This window comes from Thunnus thynnus, chromosome 3, assembly GCF_963924715.1.
Source record: "Thunnus thynnus chromosome 3, fThuThy2.1, whole genome shotgun sequence".
NCBI lineage: Eukaryota > Metazoa > Chordata > Actinopteri > Scombriformes > Scombridae > Thunnus > Thunnus thynnus.
In genome coordinates, this window is record NC_089519.1 from 21148318 (window position 1) to 21169050 (window position 20733).

General features: G+C 40.5%; 1 protein-coding gene across 3 annotated transcripts in view; it reads left to right on the top strand.

The window, feature by feature from the left end:
• ctnna2 (catenin (cadherin-associated protein), alpha 2) overlaps positions 1-20733 on the top strand; it is a 337564-nt gene that overhangs the window by 221189 nt on the left and 95642 nt on the right. For all 3 annotated transcript variants that reach the window (XM_067584710.1, XM_067584711.1, XM_067584712.1), the window contains one exon: positions 17920-18000. In XM_067584710.1, the coding sequence (XP_067440811.1) occupies positions 17920-18000 (81 nt within the window). The remainder of the gene's footprint in view (positions 1-17919; positions 18001-20733) is intronic.

Here is a 20733-nt window from a genome sequence, read left to right on the forward strand (position 1 = left end):
GTTTTTCCAGATATTCATTTAGTCATCCATGTAGTTGGCATGAATGATTTTTTTTTACATATAGGAGGAGATTGCTGGTGAGACCATTATTGTGGTTGGTTATTGCAGAGTTTGTTTGTTTTTTTAAATCTCTTTTGTCCTAGTCGCACCATGAGGGGAAAATAGTTTTTATAGACTGATCTGATATGAGAAGATCCCCTACGACTTAGAATTGGCTCTTTCACAGCAGTTCATAGTTTATCAAACTGATTTTATTTTCTTTGTGCGCAAGAGATGAAGATTGAGTAATAAATTCACAGTGATCTTAGAAGGTGGAACAAGATGTGCATTTGTCTGTCTTTGCATGTTTATGTTGTGCTGCTGTGTCTTTATGTTAATCTGACTGCATTCAAATCAGGCTCGTGCGGTGTTGAAAGTGTTACAGAAATGAAACCAACATGTTAAATTGCCATTAGATTAATGTAAAGGGGTGCATGTATGAAAGGAGTTTTTGCGTACAGAGCTTATTGACAAGCTGCTGAACTCTATTACTGTGAGAAGTGCTCTCTTAAAATGGAGACTGTACTCCCAAGAAAAATAACAGCATCAGTTGTTCCAGGAAATGGGAAGGAGTATGGAATTATGAATTATGAGTCTGTCTGTCAGGGGGGAAAAAAAACGACTTCTAGTCAGCAAAAAAGAATTCAATAATCCAAAATATTCAAAAAAAAATGTCTCTTCAAATGTTTATGAGGAAGAAAATGCACTCACCTTATTATACCTTGTAAACTTTTTTCTTTAGCAGAAAGCTCCATCGGGTGCCTTAACATTGTTGGCCCCACAACTGGCAAGGCTCTAAATGTTGTTTGTTCTGCCCAGCTATGTTGTAGTGACTGTAATGAAGATTGCTCTGTCTATGAGCTGCAAAGCAGGGCTTTAAAATTTCAGTCTTGCCAATCTGAGTGACAAAGCCCAGTTTATATTAACCATTGGCAGCACTCTATTTAACTTACCAGGAACAGGGACTAGGTATCGACAGTATACATCATGTCATTCTTCTCTCAGCCACTGTCTGGTGCAGCTGCCCACCTGCACCAGAGCCTTGTCTACCAGATTGGCCATGCATAATTAAGATGATAACCCACAGCAGAGACCTGACCCTGTCACAGCGCTGAAAGTAAGGCTTGCCAGCCCAGGGGCACACTTCACCCTCCATGTGATGCCCACAAATTCCTGATATGCTGCTCCCTGACTACCATAAATGTTATTGCAGGCAGAGCACACAGTAGTATTTACATGGCCAAGGTTTTCCAAACATGACATTAAAATTTCATAAAAAAGTTTTCTAAGAATAATGGACATGTCCTCCAGGTCCTTTTTATAGATTATTTTTTCATTATTTTTTTGTGTATTTAGATTTCTGGAGAGAAAAAACCGTATTGTACTCTGTATCTTGATTTACTCATTTAGTTTACATCTTTGCTACAGACCAAAACAACATCACAAAAGAAATTAACAAAACAGGCTTCACAAAAGTACCATTTATTGTAGGCCTGTTGTTAGATGCAGTGGTCATCTAATTGTGTCCACCCATCGGCGTTGACATTGGACATGAACAACAATGTGCATTTAAAGCACATTAAGGTTTTATGTTATATTGAAACATATCATTGAACAATTGAACACGAGTTAAATTTTGTATTGAAATCATGAACAATAGCATGCCTCTAATGTGACAATTCGTACAGTCTCTATGGAATCACTTGAAAGGTCTTTATGGAGCAGAACTGATAGTGGAACATGGGCTTCATTAAGGCCGTTTCTTATGGTGAAGCCCAGTAGACACAGCAGATCTTTTACTATGTTCTCTCTGTCATGCAGGGTATAAAAATTCTGCTGCACTAGGCCTGCTGTTTAATAGGCCAACAGTTGCCAAACGCACATAGATTAGGTTGTGTTGTATGTAAATAAGAGACTAGTGCAGCATTTCCTTGTTTCCACAGCTGAATCAATTTTTCAGCCTGTGAACAAATCAGTGCTCATTTAGATGTTGTGCGACAGTTTAATAAATCAAATGTAGCGAGGTTCATATGTCTCTCCTAGAGCTTGAATGTGCGCCGTTTCCAAGACGGTTAGATAAATGACGGCCAATTAGTTCAGAATGCTGCAGCTCGGCTTCTTACTGGTTTTAACGGACGACATCACATCACCCCAATCCTGGCTTCTCTCCATTGGCTCCCTGTTTGATGTAGAATTGATTTTAAGATTTCACTGATCACTTTTAAAGCACGTCTGGGTCTGGCCCCAAGCTACATAACAGAAATGTTGACCCCAAATGAGCCAGTTCGCAGCCTCAGATCCTCAGGTGGGGCCCTTCTGGCCGTTCCAAAGTCGAAGCTTAAATCTCTGCTTTGGAATGACATACCTGCGGAGATAAGGCTCACAGAATCAGTGACTTTGTTTAAATCTCTTCTTAAAATCCATTTTTTTAGACTTGCTTTTGTATGATGTCGTCTTTTTTTAAAATTCTTTTTATTTGTATTTATTTATATTTATGTTTTTTTAATGTCCTTTATCTCTTTTAGCGTCTTTATCTTTCATCATCCTGTCTTCTCACTCCTCTGTTTTTGCATCTTTTGTCTTACATTAGTCTTTACTCTTAACTTCATCTTAACTTTACCTTAATTTTGTCTTGCTTTTGTGTTGCCTTACTGTTAGGCTTTCTGTTGTTATCTTGCCTTCTGAGTATCCTGCTTTTGCGTTGTCTGTCAAAGAACTTTGTAAACTCTGTTTTTAAAGGTGCTATATAAATAAAGTTAATATTATTATATTTTCAAGGGTGATGTCTGCATGTCATTTCCTGAAAATACTGGTTGCACTCTAACAGCTGTGACCATTGCAGGAATACATTTTATAAGTCAGCTTAAGGAAGAGAATAGATGTCCTTTGAAAAGACATCAATCCCCAAACACCCACCATGACAGTAAGTCCCATCGCCTGATCCATCCTCACGCAGTGCACTTACATCATGTCCAGATATTCTGTGGCTTTACTGTTCCTTATTCCTTGCAACTAATAGCAGCAACAACTCTGTTAGTGGCTTGCACTGCTGCGTGGCTGGACTGACAAAGCCCACATGAAAGGATAGTGGGAGACATAATCATTTCACCAGTTCAACCAGCTCCAGCAGTCTTTGAAGTTGTTGCACCCTGGATCATTACAGCAAGGGAACACACTGTTGTCTAGCTCTGTAAAGTATATCTGTGGTGTTTTTGTATACAACTGCTGTCTCTACGGTGGGCTCAGCCACAATCTACAATAGGTGTGTTAGTGTTATCATGCTATCATTAGCATGTTTTTATTTGTTCCGCTGCTGGCTCTGTTTCGCTGTCAGACTTGAGGCCATATTTTCCTTTTCCCAAACCACCCTAATCCCTGATTAGTGCTACCTACACACATCAACCCACCCAGAAGAGCAGCTTGAGTCATCATTATCCTGGTTTACAAAAACACGCATATCAATCTCTATAGTCCTTGCTATCCCTGACAACCAACACCTTCACAATTGAGAGCAAAGGGCTCACAGCTCTGGAGAACGCGTTTGCTGGTCACATTTTTTCAGTCTGTTCATTTTTGCGGGCCTGTGCAGTGAACTATTTGAAACCACGTTGTGTCAGTGTATAGATAACTGGTTTTGGATGTCTTCACATCCACATTACATCTCATTTGTGAGAGGCAGTGTGTGAAAGATGGTGTGGGACCAGTCTCTGAAAAACTAGTTTTTTTTTTGTCAGTCAGTTCAGGTTTCTGCAGCTACCTTACTAACTTGTAATCCTGTGCTCCACACAGTGTAGTTAAGAGGTCACATAGAGGGGTGGTTTGACAGTTGCAAGCAATCAGTGGAAAGAGACCATCAGGAAAGCCGGGATGGAGTCTGAAGCAAGTGTGAAGGTGGATAATGTTTAGACACAAGTCAGTGTCTTCCCTTGCTTCTCTGCCTCTGTACATTTTCATCATTCACATTTTTTGCTGAAATAAATTGATATTCTCTGCATTTTATATCTTCATCATTTGATTGAACTGTGCATCACACCACAAATTGCCATTGCAGTTGCAACCAACTGAATACACCTTGCCTCACCTTCCCCTTCCAAGCGTGTCGGAGAACCTACAGTGGCCGCGAAACTCGCAAAAAACATGAAAGGCCCTCTCTGTAGACAGTGTTTGGTTTGTCCATTCTGGGCTACTGTTGAAACATGCTGTGCAACATGGCGGGTTCCGTGGCAGAGGACCTGCTCCCTGTGTATATATAAAGGGCTCATTCTAAGGTAACAAAAACACAACAATTCTTATCTTCAGGTGATTATACACTAATGAAAACATGCTTATGAATATTATATTCCATTTCTGCCAAGTCCGTTCCACTAGATGCCACTAAATTCTACACACTGGACCTTTAATGCTCGAGGAAGTATTTCATTAGGTTTGTATGATTGTTCATAGCACTTATTCACAGATTCTGAATAGAATATAGGATATGGATGAGACTTCATCAGGATATATTTAGTTGAGGAGATCAGACAGGGACATGATTTAATGGATAAGTAATTGAGATTTCTGACCCTCACAGTCAACATTACACTAATGTCTGCTTTCTGTCCCACAAGTGAAAATCCCCCAGTCTATAACATGTCCCTTGTTTGTTCTGATCCACTGTGGAGGGGTGGAGAATGGGATGATGCAATGCAGGAAAGAGAAAATGATGATGAAATTGGATTATGTCTCCTGATATTAAGAACGCGTCCTTAAATTGGATTGACCTAGTCCCTGTTTCAGGTGTTCCAGACGTTCCATAGCTTTTAGCCTAACTGACGCAACACTCAGTTTTCAAAAACAGCGCCAAGTACCCGCAGACAGCAACGTCATGTTTGTGTATGCATGTATAGGCAAGTGTGTGTGTGTGATAAATTGCCTTTTTTTCCGCTCTGCGGTGAAACAAAAGTACATCAATGATACTCAAACCTTTTTCTCACCCCATTGACTTGCTTTTTTTCTCTTTACCACAGTTCTGCTCTCACAGATATCACACCACTCTCTATTTTCTCACCCTCTCTAACCTATTCTCAGCCTCTCCCTCCCTCGCCTCTCTTCTCTCCTGCTGCCCTTCCTTCAGTCCCTCCCTCGCAAACTACTTGCTATTCAGTTCAGGGAGGCTGCAGGCAGCATTGCTCTAGCTCCCCATACTGCTACTGCAGGACTAGACTTTTTTATACCCTGCTCTCTCTCTTTCTGTCTGATAACCAGACATTTCCCCTCACTCCTGCTCTTATTCTCCTGAAACTATGCACCTAAAACCTTGGTTTACAGCCCAGCACACTTAATATTTTAACCCTTCTCATATCTGTCATTGTTCCCCTCTTAAACCCCTGCATCTGCGCATGATGTCCCATTTTGCTTTTCTGCTGACGTAATGCACGAGCTATGAAAGCATCAAATATTCAATCAGACAAATCTTAATAACCAAGGTAGACATTTCACATTGTACATTCCAGCATTTTCAAACCATTGTTATTGTTATGATAACTGGATCTTGACCTGTTCTTAAAGTCTTGTAGTTAGACACCCTACAAGAGTTCAGCATCTTCACATGTTGTGTACATCTTCCAGGGATACATGAAGTATTTTATAGACTTCTGAGTCCTCAAACATCCTTGTTATATTCCTTTCCAAGTTTGTGTCCTTCCCTGCTCAATCACTACCATACCTTTATTTTTCAGACTGTTTTGCACCCTCGTAATGCCATTGTACTGAATCTCACAAAGGGAGATGGATAATAAACTCTTTATTATGTCTGTAACCTCCCTGTATGTGAAAAGGCTGTAGAAGGTCTGGATTTCCTAGAACTAACTTCTGTCCAGGAATTCAAAACCTTGCTTCAAGTTATGGCACATTTATCCATTATTTCCATCCATTTTGTCCTCTCTACCATTAAAGTTTCTCTTCATTTATGTTCAGTTAGGTTATTATTGTGCATTTGTAGAAATGATCAGTGTTATAACAAAAAAAAAGTGCCCTAGTAGTGTGAGACAAGTACTTCATAATTGCAATGTCCCTGGTTAAATTCCAGTTTGGGACCTTTGTTGCATGTCCTCCCGTTTGTTGTACCCAGATAATTCCTGTCAATCTGCACTATTCATTGCTCAAATGAAGGCAAATATCTGAAAAGAATAACCTTTAAGAAGTCTATGTAAGTATACAGTACCAAGTTTGGACACACCTTCCCATTCCCTTAAATGAGAAAGTGTGTCCAAACTTTTGACCGGTACTGTACACATAGACTCCTTAGCTAAAATGCTATACTGTATGTACATAAAAGTTCATTCTTCTGTCTCAGGATTTAGTTTTGTGTTGCATCAATCTACCGATTAACCATGTATCCATGAACACAGGGTGTTAATCCTTCATTCTGTGTTTACCCCATCCTAAACAAACTGCTCATTTCATACTTACGATGTGCTTGATGATAAGCCAGATGCTTCCTCTCATCCACAGCCTGCTTGACCACAGATGCTAATAGCCAGTGACAGGCCCACAGTCTAAACATGAGCCAGTGTAATGAGAGGAGTAAGCAAACGGCATCAGCCATTAAACATAAGAGAGCTTGTGCCAGAAGGCACTCCGGCTCCTCCTCAGGCTGTGCCGTTCTCGGCTGCATTAACTCTAACTGACAGGAGACTACCAGGCTCAAACAGCACCGTTATAGATACTATGGGCAACCATGTGAGAGGAGAAAAGACATGAAGCCCTCGCATAGGCAGCACATGGGGGGTTGGGAGTGTACTGGCTGTCCTGAGGCTCCACACGGGAGCTCAGGCTACTCATTCATTCTTCCACAGAGGAATTTAATTGGGTTTGAGAAGTAGATGTGTATGTGTGCATTTGTGTGTGTGTGTGTGTGTTTCCATCAATAAATGAGTTAGTTTTTAGTAACATTGCTAATAATTAAAAATACTCATAACATTTTTTGTCGTATAAGGTCAGTTAACAAATTATTGACCCCATATTATTTTCCTTTTAATAGCATAATAACCGGTATGTGCTTTTTTAAATAATTGAATACTGATTGGACCAATTTTTTGGTGACACTAGTTAAAACTAAGGTTTTAATTTGTTAGTGTTTAAATAGGCTAGATAAGCGTTCTTTGTGCCTTCCTCAAAATTATAACTGATGTGTACAATTTGTGAAACATAAAGGATAATGAGTTACATGTGGTGCATCAGGAGTCCCAAGGACAAGGATTGAGAGCACTGCCTTTGGTCATTATCACTTTCATTAAACCTCATTAATAAAAAAAACAGAAAGTCTGGTGTACAGACCTATATACAAAACATTACATAAAAAACAACAAGACATGTAAGGTCAATTTTTCACGCTCTGCTCCCTGGTTCACTCATGACCTGCGGAAAATAAAAACAGCTGGAAGTGTCCTGGAACAATGCTTCAGATGCTCTGGGCCTTGCTGTCCATGAACTGGCCTTCTGTGAACATCAAAGGGCTTACTCAAAGTCCCTTAAAGATGCTCGGTCACAGTTCTACTCCAACCTAATTAATAACAATCCTGGCAACCCTAAGCATCTTTTTTTCTACCATAAATCATCTCTTGAAGCCACAATCATTTTCCCCAATTGAGCCTACAGAAGAGCCATGTAACAGCTTCATTGACTTTTTCAGAGCCAAGGTCAACAACATCCACTCTCTGATGTCCAGTTCCTCCTGTCTCCTCCTCCTGTCATCGACCCTCTGTCTGGCAGCTTGCTGTCTCTACTCAGTTTTACTGGTGTCAGGCAGAGCCACATTGAGGAAAACCTCAGGAAGATGAAACCCTGTACTTGTGCCCTGGACGTCATTCCCACAGCTCTGTTCAAATCATACGTCCCCATTTTCAGCCCTCAAGGTCGCTGTCATTTGCCCCCTCCTCAAGAAGCCTACCTGGACCCAGAAGTTCTTGCCAGCTACAGACCTTTCTCAAACCTCCCATTCCTGTCCAAGGTGCCAGAGATGGTGGTTTCTTTTGAGCTTCAGGACCACCTTAAATACAACAACCTATTTGAAAATTTTCAGGTTTTCATTCAGCAGTGGAACAGGTCTGCTCTGGATTGTGAATGACCTGCTGATGGCAGCTGACGCAGGGTCCCCTTCTCTCCTAATTCTTCCTGACCTGAGTGCTGCATTTGACACTGTGGATCACACTATCCTCTTATAGCACCTCCACACCACCATTGGACTGTCAGACTGTGCACTGGTTTCAGTGCTGAACTGGTTTTCTGTAGGACTGAGTATGTCTCACTGGGAGGATGCAGGTCTAGATTGCTCCCTGTCACCTGTGGTGCTCTGCAAGGATCAGTTCTCGTTCCCATCCTGTTCTACATGCTCCCCCTTGGACATGTCATCAACAGACATCAGATGTCTTGTCCTTTCTATGCTGATGATACCCAGCTGTACATCAAAACTGCTCCAAGCTCTTCTGCAGCCATGTCACGCCTCAGCACCTGTCTTAAGGAGCTAAAGACCTGGATGAGCACAAATTTCCTCCAGTTAAACAGCAGCAAAACTTAAGGTCTCCTTATTGGCACTCCACACTAGATTCAGTCATCCCTGATACCTTATCTCACCTTGAACAGCCCATACATCCCCCTTTCCTCCTCAGTTACTGATCTGGGTGTTAGGTTTGGACCCTCAGCTGACTTTTGATGACCATGTAAGACATCTATGCAAAACCTCTTTCTACCATCTCAAAAAAATCTCTAAAGTCCACCCCTCTCTAACCCTGTCAGATGAAGAGTCCATACCTTTATCGCCTCAAGACTAGACTACTGCAATGTGTTCTTCACAGGGATCCCTGGCAGGAGCATCCAGAAGCTAGACTACTGCAATGTGCTCTTCACAGGGATCCCTGGCAGGAGCATCCAGAAGCTCCAGTACATTCAGAACAACACTGCCAGGATCCTGACGAGAGTGCGAAAACACAAACATATAACACCAATTCTGTTTTCATTGCACTGGCTCCCTGTCTTCTTCAGGATTGACTACAAAGTCCTGCTTCTCACATACAAATCCATCAACAAACATGCACCTCCCTACCTACAGGAACTGATCACACCACTAACCTCCACCCGCACCCTCAGATCTGCCAACAGCTTGCTCCCCCGGGCCCCCAGTACTAAGCACCATGGGGGATCGAGCCTTCTGCTCTGCTGCACCACACTCGTGGAACAGCCTTCCTAACCATCCGAGAGCAGCACAGACCCTAGTCTCTTCTAAAAAAGGCCTAAAAACATTTCTATTCAGGAAGGCCTTTTCATCTTAACTCTTATTACTATTTTCTTTATGTTGTATGTTCTATGGTATTAATACTGTGGCACGTTGAGTTTCACTATGTATAAAAAGCATGGTACAAATTAATATATTATTATCATTATTATTATTAGTAGTAGTAGTAGTAGTAGTAGTAGTATTAAACAGTATGCAACTCATCTGTTAACAATGACTCACTTTCATTCCCTTTTTATTAAATTTCAAAGAGTTGCCTCAAAAAAGCAACTTATTTGAAACAGTCAGAAAAATAGCTGAAGCATGTAAACCCTCGGAGGTAAGGTGTAAAAATAATGTGTCCGGTCAATGTCATCCAAGATGTTGTGTACAGGGAAATGCTGTTTACCAATCTGCGGTGCCCAGCTCAAATGTAACACAAATTATATTACATATTAAGGGCCATGGTGTTGCATGTATGAGTTATTATTCAGAATATATGTGGTCTGCTTTTAGTCAGCATAGACCAGACATATTTTTACAATTCATAAAGGGTGTGTTAGTTGTTTTTTCACATTTGTATGTTGTTCATCTACTTGGTTATTTCTGACTGTACATCAGATTTGAGAAGCTTAAGACAGATTCTTCTCTGGGACACATTTTAGCTGAAGAAATAGATCATAATATAAAAAAAGTAAATAAAAAACAAAAATAAGTAAATAAAGAAAATAATGTTCAGTGTGGTGGCTCACTTTATATGTTCTCTCATTGTCTGCATGGCTTCCGTCTTGGTGCTACAGTTTTCCCCTCATAAACAGTACAAAATACAGTACATGCAAGTTAGGTGAACTGGAGACTCTAAATTGCCTGTAGGTGTGAATGTGAGTGTGAATGGCTGTCTGTCTGTATTTGTTAGCCCTGTGATATGGTGACTTGTCCAAGGTGGCTGTATGCCCAATGTGAGATGGGATAGACTCCAGACCCCCACGACCCTGTACAAGACAGGCAGATATAGATAATGGATAGATGGATGGCTGAAAAAACAAAATGACACTTCCCCATCTAACTTTTCTATAATTTCACACCTTTGACCCCCTTAGAACAAAATTCAGACTGGCTGTTTTGGTGTGTGTGTGTGTGTGTGTGTGTGTGTGCGCGCGCACTCAGAAACATACTGCTACACACATACACACACTACACTATAAAATGGTATTTCTGTGCTTATTTGCTCCAGCATTACAGTGTGTTCCTGTACTGTATATCTATTAGTTTCCCAGGGGTTTATAATGGCTATAATGAGATTATGATATGGCATCTATTTCTGTACTATGTTGCTCTGTCATCTCATTTTCAAAAAGAAAAAAACAATTCTAATCTAAACCGCTCATCTTCCACCCGCAGGCATTGTGGCATGTTTTTTCAGTATCCTGTAATCAAACTAGCTGATAGCCACCGCTGCACCTCTTTAAGTTCCACTTAATGAGAACAAGTCAAATTGGCCCATCTATGGCACTACAGCTGAGGGAGCACAATGTATCTTAATGAGGATCTAGCTACCCATTATCTGCTGGTAACCCGACCAACATGTTACCACTATTATCAACCCCCACCCCCGGCTTGCTCAAACACAAACACTTTCTCACCCTCTTGTTATCAGCTTGCCTTCCCCTTTAAGCCCGCTGCAGACAGTGTAACCACAATGGACAGTAATTGTAGGCTACCTCTTGCTCCTGCCTAATTGAATTGACAAGGAGCCGGAATTGATATCATTTAACACATTGATCTTGGGAGACAATGAGACAGAATGCCTCATGCCCCCTCCCCCCCCAACCTGTCTCCTATTTTCTTCCCTCTGATTCATCTGCCCATTTCTTTGATTTGCCATGTTATTGCCTATGAATTACCAGATTCATTCCTCACTTCTTTCACCATCCCCTCGCTTCCAGTGTTTCCTTGCTATTGTCATGTTTGTTGCATTAGTTTCAAGGGAGGTGCAGTGGTGTGGAGATAAAAAACAGAATTTATTTCAATTAATGAGTGAACGCAGTCACTTTCTCTTTTAAATGCATCATAAAATAATAAAAGCTTAATACACTTATTCACATAATGCTCACAAATAAACATAGGCTGTAGTCTGCTTTAAGCAATCAAAAGTGTCACAAAGGAGAATTAATTGTCTCCCAACACCACTAAAAGACATTGAGCTACAAATGCATGGCTATTGTGATTTACTTCTATATTTAATGTCAGTGATACAATACTTTAATTTGAGCCCTAGCTCTTCCTTTCCAATTCAAAATGAATGGAGAAAGGAAAACTATCATACCTGAAACCATGTGCCACATTGCTCTGCACATTATTCAGCTTGTCCAGATACTACTGTATGTCTTATTCCACCATTACATGTTTGAGGTCAGAAACGCAGAAGCAATTTGCACTGCAGTGCACCACTGAATTACACAACTTACTTTAGGAGGGCCTGAGAGAGTGAACATGCTCAGGGCCCTCAGCCGTTCCACCAGCCATCTTTTGAGTGGGCAAGAATAACTCCAGTGTTACTGCTTCCATTACCCTGCACACTAGATGCTTATTTTCAGACACCCTCCTCTATCTTCCTCTCCTCAACTGAGAATGAATGACTGCACACCAGGGGGTGGAAAATAATGGATGGGGACAGTTGGGAACATTGTCTGCGAAACACCACGGGCACTTGTGTTTACCAGAGAAACCAAACATGCACATTCCATTATGTGGCAGTCAAAAACTAAACATTCAATGTTGCTGTATGGGACACAATTGAATCAACAGCCAACTGTGTTGTCAAGCTTTTAATGGCTGTAAATCGGAGAGCGCAGTTGCTTACACATACAGGGCACACCTGGATGCGAATGGAAGGAAGTCAAATAGTTTCCCAGATGGACACTGTAGACACATAAATACAGAGATTTGCCTCAGTTTGTCCCTCTTACTTTGTTTCTCATGCTCACGTGCACACAAATGCACGCATATGCGGGTCGGTCAAAACCGGTCTGCATGTCAAAGACCACAGTTTTGACTGAGCTGGGCTGAATAAGAGCCTGACGCATTGACTAACCTATGATTCATCATTGTGAACTGCCTCGTATACAAAGTTTGTGATGGGAGATTCATGCATAGTGTTTTTAATTGGGTATTTTATATTTTGCAGAAAACCTATCATGAGCAATACATTTTTCCGTCTCATGAGTGGGTGAAGTAGTTTTGACATATCAAAGCAGAAGTGTAATTACAGTATAAAGGAAGCATATTTTTAGAATATTTAATGGTTGCCTTCTTGACTTACTGTAACTGTCAAGCACATGCTGCGTTGATCTTGAAGATACAAGATTATACAAAGAACTGTGGTATTTATAAGGAAATATACCCTCTTCATAACAACTGCTCAGTTGTCAACAGGAGCTCAAAACAACAGGTGCAGGATTTTGTCCCCTTAGACTGTCATCACTATGCTGTTTTAATCTCCTTAGCTCAGATTAAAGAGTTCAGGGTTTTGAGAAATAAAACAGCTGGGATTTCTGATTCCAGAGAGTGAAAAAAAAACAGTTTTGTTTAGCAATTTTTTGTGGTTGTTGTTGTTGTTTTCATGATTTAAATAATGTGAAGAATTGTTTGGGTCATCAAGAACCTGACCATTTTCTCTTTCTTTCAGTTCATTCAAGTTGTCGGTTATACAAAAAATCATCTGAGCATGTTTGAAGTGTCCTCAGAAAGGTTCCAGTTAAGCCCCTTTTTATTTTTGGCGGTGAAAATCTTTAATCCTGTTCATCCCTCTGGTGCCTTAATGACACATTAGGCTCTTTAGGCAGCACAATGACTAATGTTGTCATGTCCTCTGCTTTGACATAGAAGAGTTTGTCTGTGTGTGCGCATGAAAGTGTGAGTGCTTGAATGAGTGTGTGGCACATAATGGAAGGCAGCTGAATGCTGTCTTCATTTCTTCTCCTCCCCCTGTGTCAATCAACAATTGACTCACAATGAACTTTATTAAAAATACAACATTTTGGTCCTTAGACCTTCATCAGATAACAAGTTTTACCTGATGAAGGTAAAGGCAAATAAAAGGACAGTGTGTGGGAATTCTCTTTTCTCTTGCCTATGGATATTTCCTCCTACGCACCTGCCTACAAGGAACTGAAGGTGTGCATGAGCCTATACAATTTAAATCAACTATTGACTGAATGTCGTTTTCTGTATGTTTCAGAATATGATTTGGAACACAACCACAAAAAAACATGCACACAGAGCACACTTATGTTTCTTAGGATAGAAGTGGGGTCTGGGTCAAGTGTGTTTTTCTTCGCTGCTCTCAAATATATTGTTTGCATTATTATGCCAGTTTTCTTCCTTTCTGTTTGATTGGTGCATTGCTGCACAAAAAAAAAAAAAAAAAAAAAAATTACTGCGCTGTGTGATTGCTATTAGAAGTGAGGTTGACCAACTGTAGTATGAGCTGGAAGACAAATGACATATTCCTAATTTTTAACATCCATATGAAAGAAAACATGTGCTATGTGAGCATTGGCCAAGGGCAAGGCAGCAATACATGAGACAGAAAGGGAATCATATCTGTTTTTATGGCTATAGGCTATTTTCATTGAGCAGCACTTTCACATGAGTGACCTTGCAGACATGGGAATTCCCTGCAGCACACACCCACACTGAAATGTATGTTGAGCATGGAATGTGACAATTCCCAAATGAAGAAAATGATAAAAGATTGTTTTTTGTCCTCAAGTTGGCATCTTCTCGAATGTCAAGTCTTTTGTAAGACGGGAGCATAGACTGTATATAAAGATGGACGTAGCAAGGCGTGATGTCACCCATTTGCTTGCATTGGAGACAGTTTGAAGCCCAGAGTTGCTGCTCACGGTCAGCAACATCTTTTCCATTTGGAGCTCTGGAAACACAACCTGCTACCTCAGACCAAAGCTAACACTAATTTACCAGGAACACCGAGCAATGTAGACTTGTGCTAACACTAATTTACCAGGAACACCGAGCAATGTAGACTTGTGCTTACACTAATTTACCAGGAACACCGAGCAATGTAGACTTGTGCTAACATTAGCTAGTTACCACGGCAGGTATCATTATCAACAGGGTTGCCAACTCTCACGCATTGACTGTGAGACTCATGCAATTGGCACTTTTCACACACTCTCACGCCACACGTCCATTTTCTCACACAGTGAAAAACAGATTCATAACTGATAATGTTGTGGATACTGACAGCGCATAGACAGAGAAGACAGAGCAGCACAGCGCAACAGCAGCACTGTTCAGCAGCGAGTTATTCAGACAATCCGGAAGAAAGCGAAAAATATATATAAATCTATATCGTCAAGTATTCCCATGGATGCTGCTCAGAGTAATCTTAGTCAGTGGCTCTTCTAGCAGCAGCACAGCGTTGCTCACTCTCCTCTTGTGCCGTGCACACGTATGCAGGAGAGTGAGTTACTATGGTTACAGGAATGCTCTGTGTCTTTGTCGCTCTGAAACTTTCTTGCAATTCCCCAATAATAGATTTTATGTTCTGAAACATACAGAAAACGACAATTATATACTGTTCTTGATGCATTCTTGGCTTTCATAGCACCCTCAAGCTAACTAATCTAGACTATGGTCATTTGTCTACTTTTATGAATTCATTGGGTGTTATTTAGGATCTGTCAGTGTAAAGTTGAAGAGCTGGCCTACGTAGAGCAAGGTTAGTGAAATTATTGCAGCATTGCAGCACTAAAGAAAGGCCAGAGAGAGGTTGAGTGGGTCAGTTTACCAAGAATAATGATAGTTCTATTATGAACAAAAGTAACTACTACTAAAATACCAAGTAAGTTTAACATTAAACTTACCGAAATACTGAGACAATGGTCCAACTCAGTGCAAGTCGGGGCAAGGAGCGAACTGCCAATTACAGCTGTCAATCAACGCCCACATGGCAGACATCAAAGCTACTTTTCATCTTGATATCTTATTAATGGAGCAATAATTTCCAAAATGACCACCAGCACACTTATTAGAGGGCCAAAATTTAGAGATTGAGACGATAATGACACATTGAAAAAATGTATTGACTTAGTATTTCATGAGAGAAGTTGACACTTTTTGAATGGGAGTCTGTTAGAGCCAGGGATTATTTGGAGCCAGCATCTAGCGACCACTAGTGGTATTGCACTGAAAGGGTCTTCCGCACTGGCTTCAGTTTCAAGCTGTGGTTGTTTCCACTTGGACAGGAGAAGAGAAAGTGGAGCAGTTGCTTTTAATGTGCCTGCTCAATGATAGATGCATCATAACCACAGTAAAGTTCTTTGCGAAAGCTCCTATTTCACTATTTCCTAAGCCAAACAGGGCCTCAAGGACAGGGCCCAGGTTGTTAATGTCAGCATGTTGTGGTTTAAATTCATGAGTGGCTGGTAGCTCTGCGTAACAGAGGGTCTGAGTTTACAGTAATCTGCAGAGGCTCTCTCTGTGTGATAGGAGGCATATTCAGAACTAATGGGGAAATAGTAATTTTACAACCTGACAGTGACCAAGGCATTGAAAGTGACAATCAGTGTTAACCTTGGGATGAATTTACTATGAGGTGGGTGTTTGATGGGGTCTCATTTAGTTCTCTTTGACACATATAAGCAGCGTTCTGTTCCACTCAGTTATCAAAAGGGCAGCACAATAGTGCAGCAGCACTGAGATAAGCAACCACATTTTGTGTCTCATTAAACAGGATAACGACTAAATAGCCCCTTTACTTAAGCCCTGTTGTTCTGGAGTTGTGGTCAGTTTGTCTCAAACAAATTTGTCATTTGAAACAGACATGGATGAATGGGAATCTGTGTCACCAGGTATTGTGTTTTCCTGCAAAGGCAGATGAGCATTCTGGTTGTTCATCTTCATGCTATCCTGGGCAGAATCGTCAGATGGTTGCTTGGCAACGACACAACTAATTTTGTATGCTGGTATTGCTTTGTCAGAAAATCACTGTGTCTTACATCTGTTGATCATCCTGCTTACCTTTATTTTTCTATGCAAAAAATTATAATAAATCAAGCCACAGCTACCTGAAGATACTAATTGCTTGACTTGTGTTAAGTGAAATAACCAAGCAAAGCATTTAAGTGCGTCTGACTGGAACATGAATCACATCATCCAGACCACAACGAATCCTTTTATATTTATAGATTCCAAAGAGAGATTTGTCACTTAAAAAACAAAAAGTACATACAGTTGTAATTAGAACATTAGTAGGACATTAAGGGCATTACTAATTAACAAATTACATTTGTTGTGAAGTGTGGTGGCATTTTACTCCACGCAACAGCTGATTAAGAGCATAGCCATCAATGTAGTACAAAAGGAGAATACTCTTTAGCAGTGTCCCAGTTCCTCACTCCTTACCAGTTCAAATATTGTTTTTGGTGTCCATTCATTTTACTCCTTGAACTTCACTGTGGGTTTGAAAACAAACATAAATACCAAGCCAACTGACAACATACATGTGAAACTTTGCATTGACTGTAATACCCACAGTCCTTAGAGAGAAATAAAGGAACATCCTTTATCACGCTCATCTGCTCAGTCCAATTTAAGAAGTCCCATTTAACAAGTTAGTGACAATAATTTGCATTAATCTTAGTGTAACCCAACCTCCATCCATATAGAGTCTATTCAGAATAGTATTATTAGGATTGTACAACTTTGCACTGCCCTCTGAGACACACATGGATTCATTCCTCAACAGGGATCAGAGTACAGGATCATTTATATGTGTCCTGGAGCAGAAATGGTTCACTCCAAGACACTGACAGCATCTCTCTAACCTTCAGGCCAAGCTGCCATCCCAAGTTAGATAGTAAAAGTGGAAATTCAATAACTGGAGTAATATAAATCACCCCTGTCTTTTCCACGGCTTCTGAGCAAAAACAGTAGAGCTTCTAAGTGGTTAATGGGGCACCCAGGTGGCATAGCAGGAAAATGAGCCTTTCCCTTGTGCTGGCGTTTCAATGAACACAATTGGCAATATTCATGTATGAAGGCAGCAAGGGATCCTGTCCTTGTAGCTGTGTCAGCGACTGCTACTGGATGGTTATAGTGGTTGTTCATTGGAGAGTAGGGAAATCTGGAACAGCAAGAAGCTCCATGCTGTTTTCCCAGTGAAACTCCCCACTGTTGGGTGAACAGAAGCAGCTGGTGACTCCATGTGTTTCAGGTGAAGCACGTTGTAGTCTACACCCTCTTGAAGCCACCAGTAGGAGTTGGCAATGACAGGAAGTGAGGCACACAGGGGAATTGGCAATGACTAATCTTGATACTTGCCAGATTGGCTAGTTGCTAGGTAACATTCCAAACTGATTGAGTCATGTTTTCACTGACTCCAGTCTAATCAGGGAGCACTTGTAATGTCAACATGCATTCTGTGATGAAATGTATGTTAATAATTGGCAATCTACACTAAATATACCCCATAAGCTTTGCTGAATTCACTTCAACAAGAAAATGTACACTGTGAAAAATACAGTGCCTTGTTTGAAGTCAAACAGATAAAATTGTGAAGACGTATCATTGCATTAATGTGTTATTTTTGTTTTTTCTTACAGACTGGCAGGAAAGAGAAAGGTGACCCACTGAACTCAGCTATTGATAAGATGACCAAAAAGACCAGGGACTTGCGTCGACAGGTGAGTGCATGTTTTCATGTTACTTCTCAATATCCCTATTAAATACTGTAACACTCAGTTTTTCCCATTCACTTAATGTAAGAGGTTAAGTCTGGCAATTTTTTATATTTATGGTATTTTCAACAAATCTTTAAAAAAAAAACACTTTCCAATTTCACCTACTTACTGTGGCACATTCCTACTGAAGATAAATATTTTTATAAACAGGTCACAAATATATACGTTCATTTTCAAAAAAGGCAAAATAATTTCCTACAACAGCTGGGCACTGTAGTTTTTGGCAAACATTTGTCAAACTAAACAGACTCAGATAAACTACAGTGCCCATGCTCATTGTAATGAAGGAACATGGCACCCAGTGCAACGGTGTGGCACATTGACGTGTTTTTAATAGCTTTTTGACAACAATGGAGGTCTGTGACACATAAGAATAAGCTATATCAGGTTTTGGCTACACATCCAATACTTGATGGTTTTGGTCTTTTCATGGGACTTGTTGACGGTAAGAAAAATATAGTATATCACAAAACTTACCCTTTAATGACCTCACAACCAGTCAATGGAATTTATTTTGGTACCAAAGCTTAGTTCATAGTGTCAGCAGCATTGCACATAGACATCATGCATCAGACAGACATCAGTATAACATATCACATAATAATTAATAATCATAGTATTTGCAAGACTCACTGCTGCCATAGCTTGATACTCCATACTTATTTTAAGGGTCACAGGGTTTCCTTGACACGGCTAACAAACAGTCAAACAAATACTTCTCATATATGTAGATGGAGCACACACAAGAAATGCAAAGAAGGGACAACATGAAACTTTCACAAGACAGAACTAGCACTAGTACCTGAACCCAGTGCGTTCTTGCTGTCAGTTACCAGTGCTATCTACTGACATGCTGTGCTTCTATAGTATGTTTAATACCATTTGAATTGTTAATGCCCAATTTTCCCATGCTTCATTACATATTAGAACAATAGAACTTAAATTGCGATGCCCATACCGTAATTTTCATTTTTGTCCCAAGCTCTTTATATTTCGGGCTTTTATTTTATTTGTACGCAGCTTGACATGGTGAACTGAACACTCTCTGCCAAAGATTTTCGTGAACAATCAAATGTATTTCAGGTATCCAGTGTTATTTATCACTGCTCCACTTCTGATCCTCAAAGAGTTGTTTCAGGAAACTGCAGTAAAACCGCTTCCAAATTCCAAAAGCTACCATCCATTGGTGAAGAGTTAGTAGATGATTCATGCTGTGATACAGTGTCAGAACTCAATAGCAATATTGTTATATTTTTCATCCTCACTGAAGGCAAGATTAATCTGACTTTCTTCTGTTGGATCCTTCACAAAAATGTTGACACAATACTTGGAAAAAAAGAGGACACTTATTGAGTACACTTAAGTGTCTGTTGATATAATGCAATCATTCAAGAATACTTCTGAGGTGTTCTTTCAATTGTAATTAATTAAAACTCAAATGTTCTCAATCTACACATCTTTGAGTAAAGATTGGAGTACATTTCAGCAACCATCTTGTCCCAGAAAAAGTAAGCCCATTCATAAACCATCAGGACATCAGTTGTGGTCCCTGAATACACATTCACTCCCAAACAAACAACTCTTTCCTGTCCTGCGTGCAAAACATTTTTTTGCAGGAGAGGCACTGTGGCAAAATTGACAATAGCAACTACCTGCACAGAGTAGCTGCGGTTGCGTCCTGTCTAACCTCTGAGGACCAGGGGATCATTCCAGATGGGAGGTTATAACTCTCCCTCCCGTTGGGCATTTGGTGGGGCTGCCTGACAGGCTGGCAGGCGGTACTCACTCTGACAGGATGTTCTATTGACTCAGGGGTTGGCTTGACAGAATGGGCGGTCTGTTTGAGCTTTGAGTTTAGAAGGGAGGGCAAACTCGCAGCACACATGCAGGCATTGCATAGAGCTGTGATACTGTAATTATGCCAACACGTTTTGAGTTTAGCAAGTCAGTGGCACCGTGTAGAGACACAAGACCTTCCTGAGGGGAGGAGCACAATTGTGCGTATGAGCATTTCAGTCTCCACCATCTCTATTGTGAAAAGGAAGGATCAAATATTGGAGCAGACAAGCACAAATGACAGACTGCGTTTGTGAAATGGGAGCAGGTAAAACCGAACAAGCCTTGTGACAACACCGCCAGAGATATGCGGCATTGTGTTTTTCTTTCATGCCATTGTGTAAACATACAAAACAAAGCTAAGCTGTCTGTTATCCAGGGCAAATTCTGTAGATGTCAACCATGTTTTTCCCATCCCCATTATGTTTTCTTCGTAAATGTAAATTCACACAACACTACGCCGTCTGATGGAGGGAATGCAGGGTAGCAAAACCATGTAGCATTTTGCATCATACAAATGTTAAGAGAATGTTTGATTGCCAGCATGACATTAAAAGCATATTTTCCATCTAAACAAGATAAGTCAAGAATACGCAAGCAAATCTTGAACCAATCTTCACGACTCAAAAATTACAGCCTGACACCCTGTTGTTATTCTTACCTCCATCCACACTGATTACATGGTTGTTCTCTATATACAAAAGATATTAATCATCTGTATCTCCTGACGAGAGGCCTTCAGTCACCACTGAAGTGTATATTCAAAGCCTTGCCTTTGTGAGACTTACACAGTATAGTGAATGACATTTCTTCCATGTTTTGACCATGAGTCACACACAC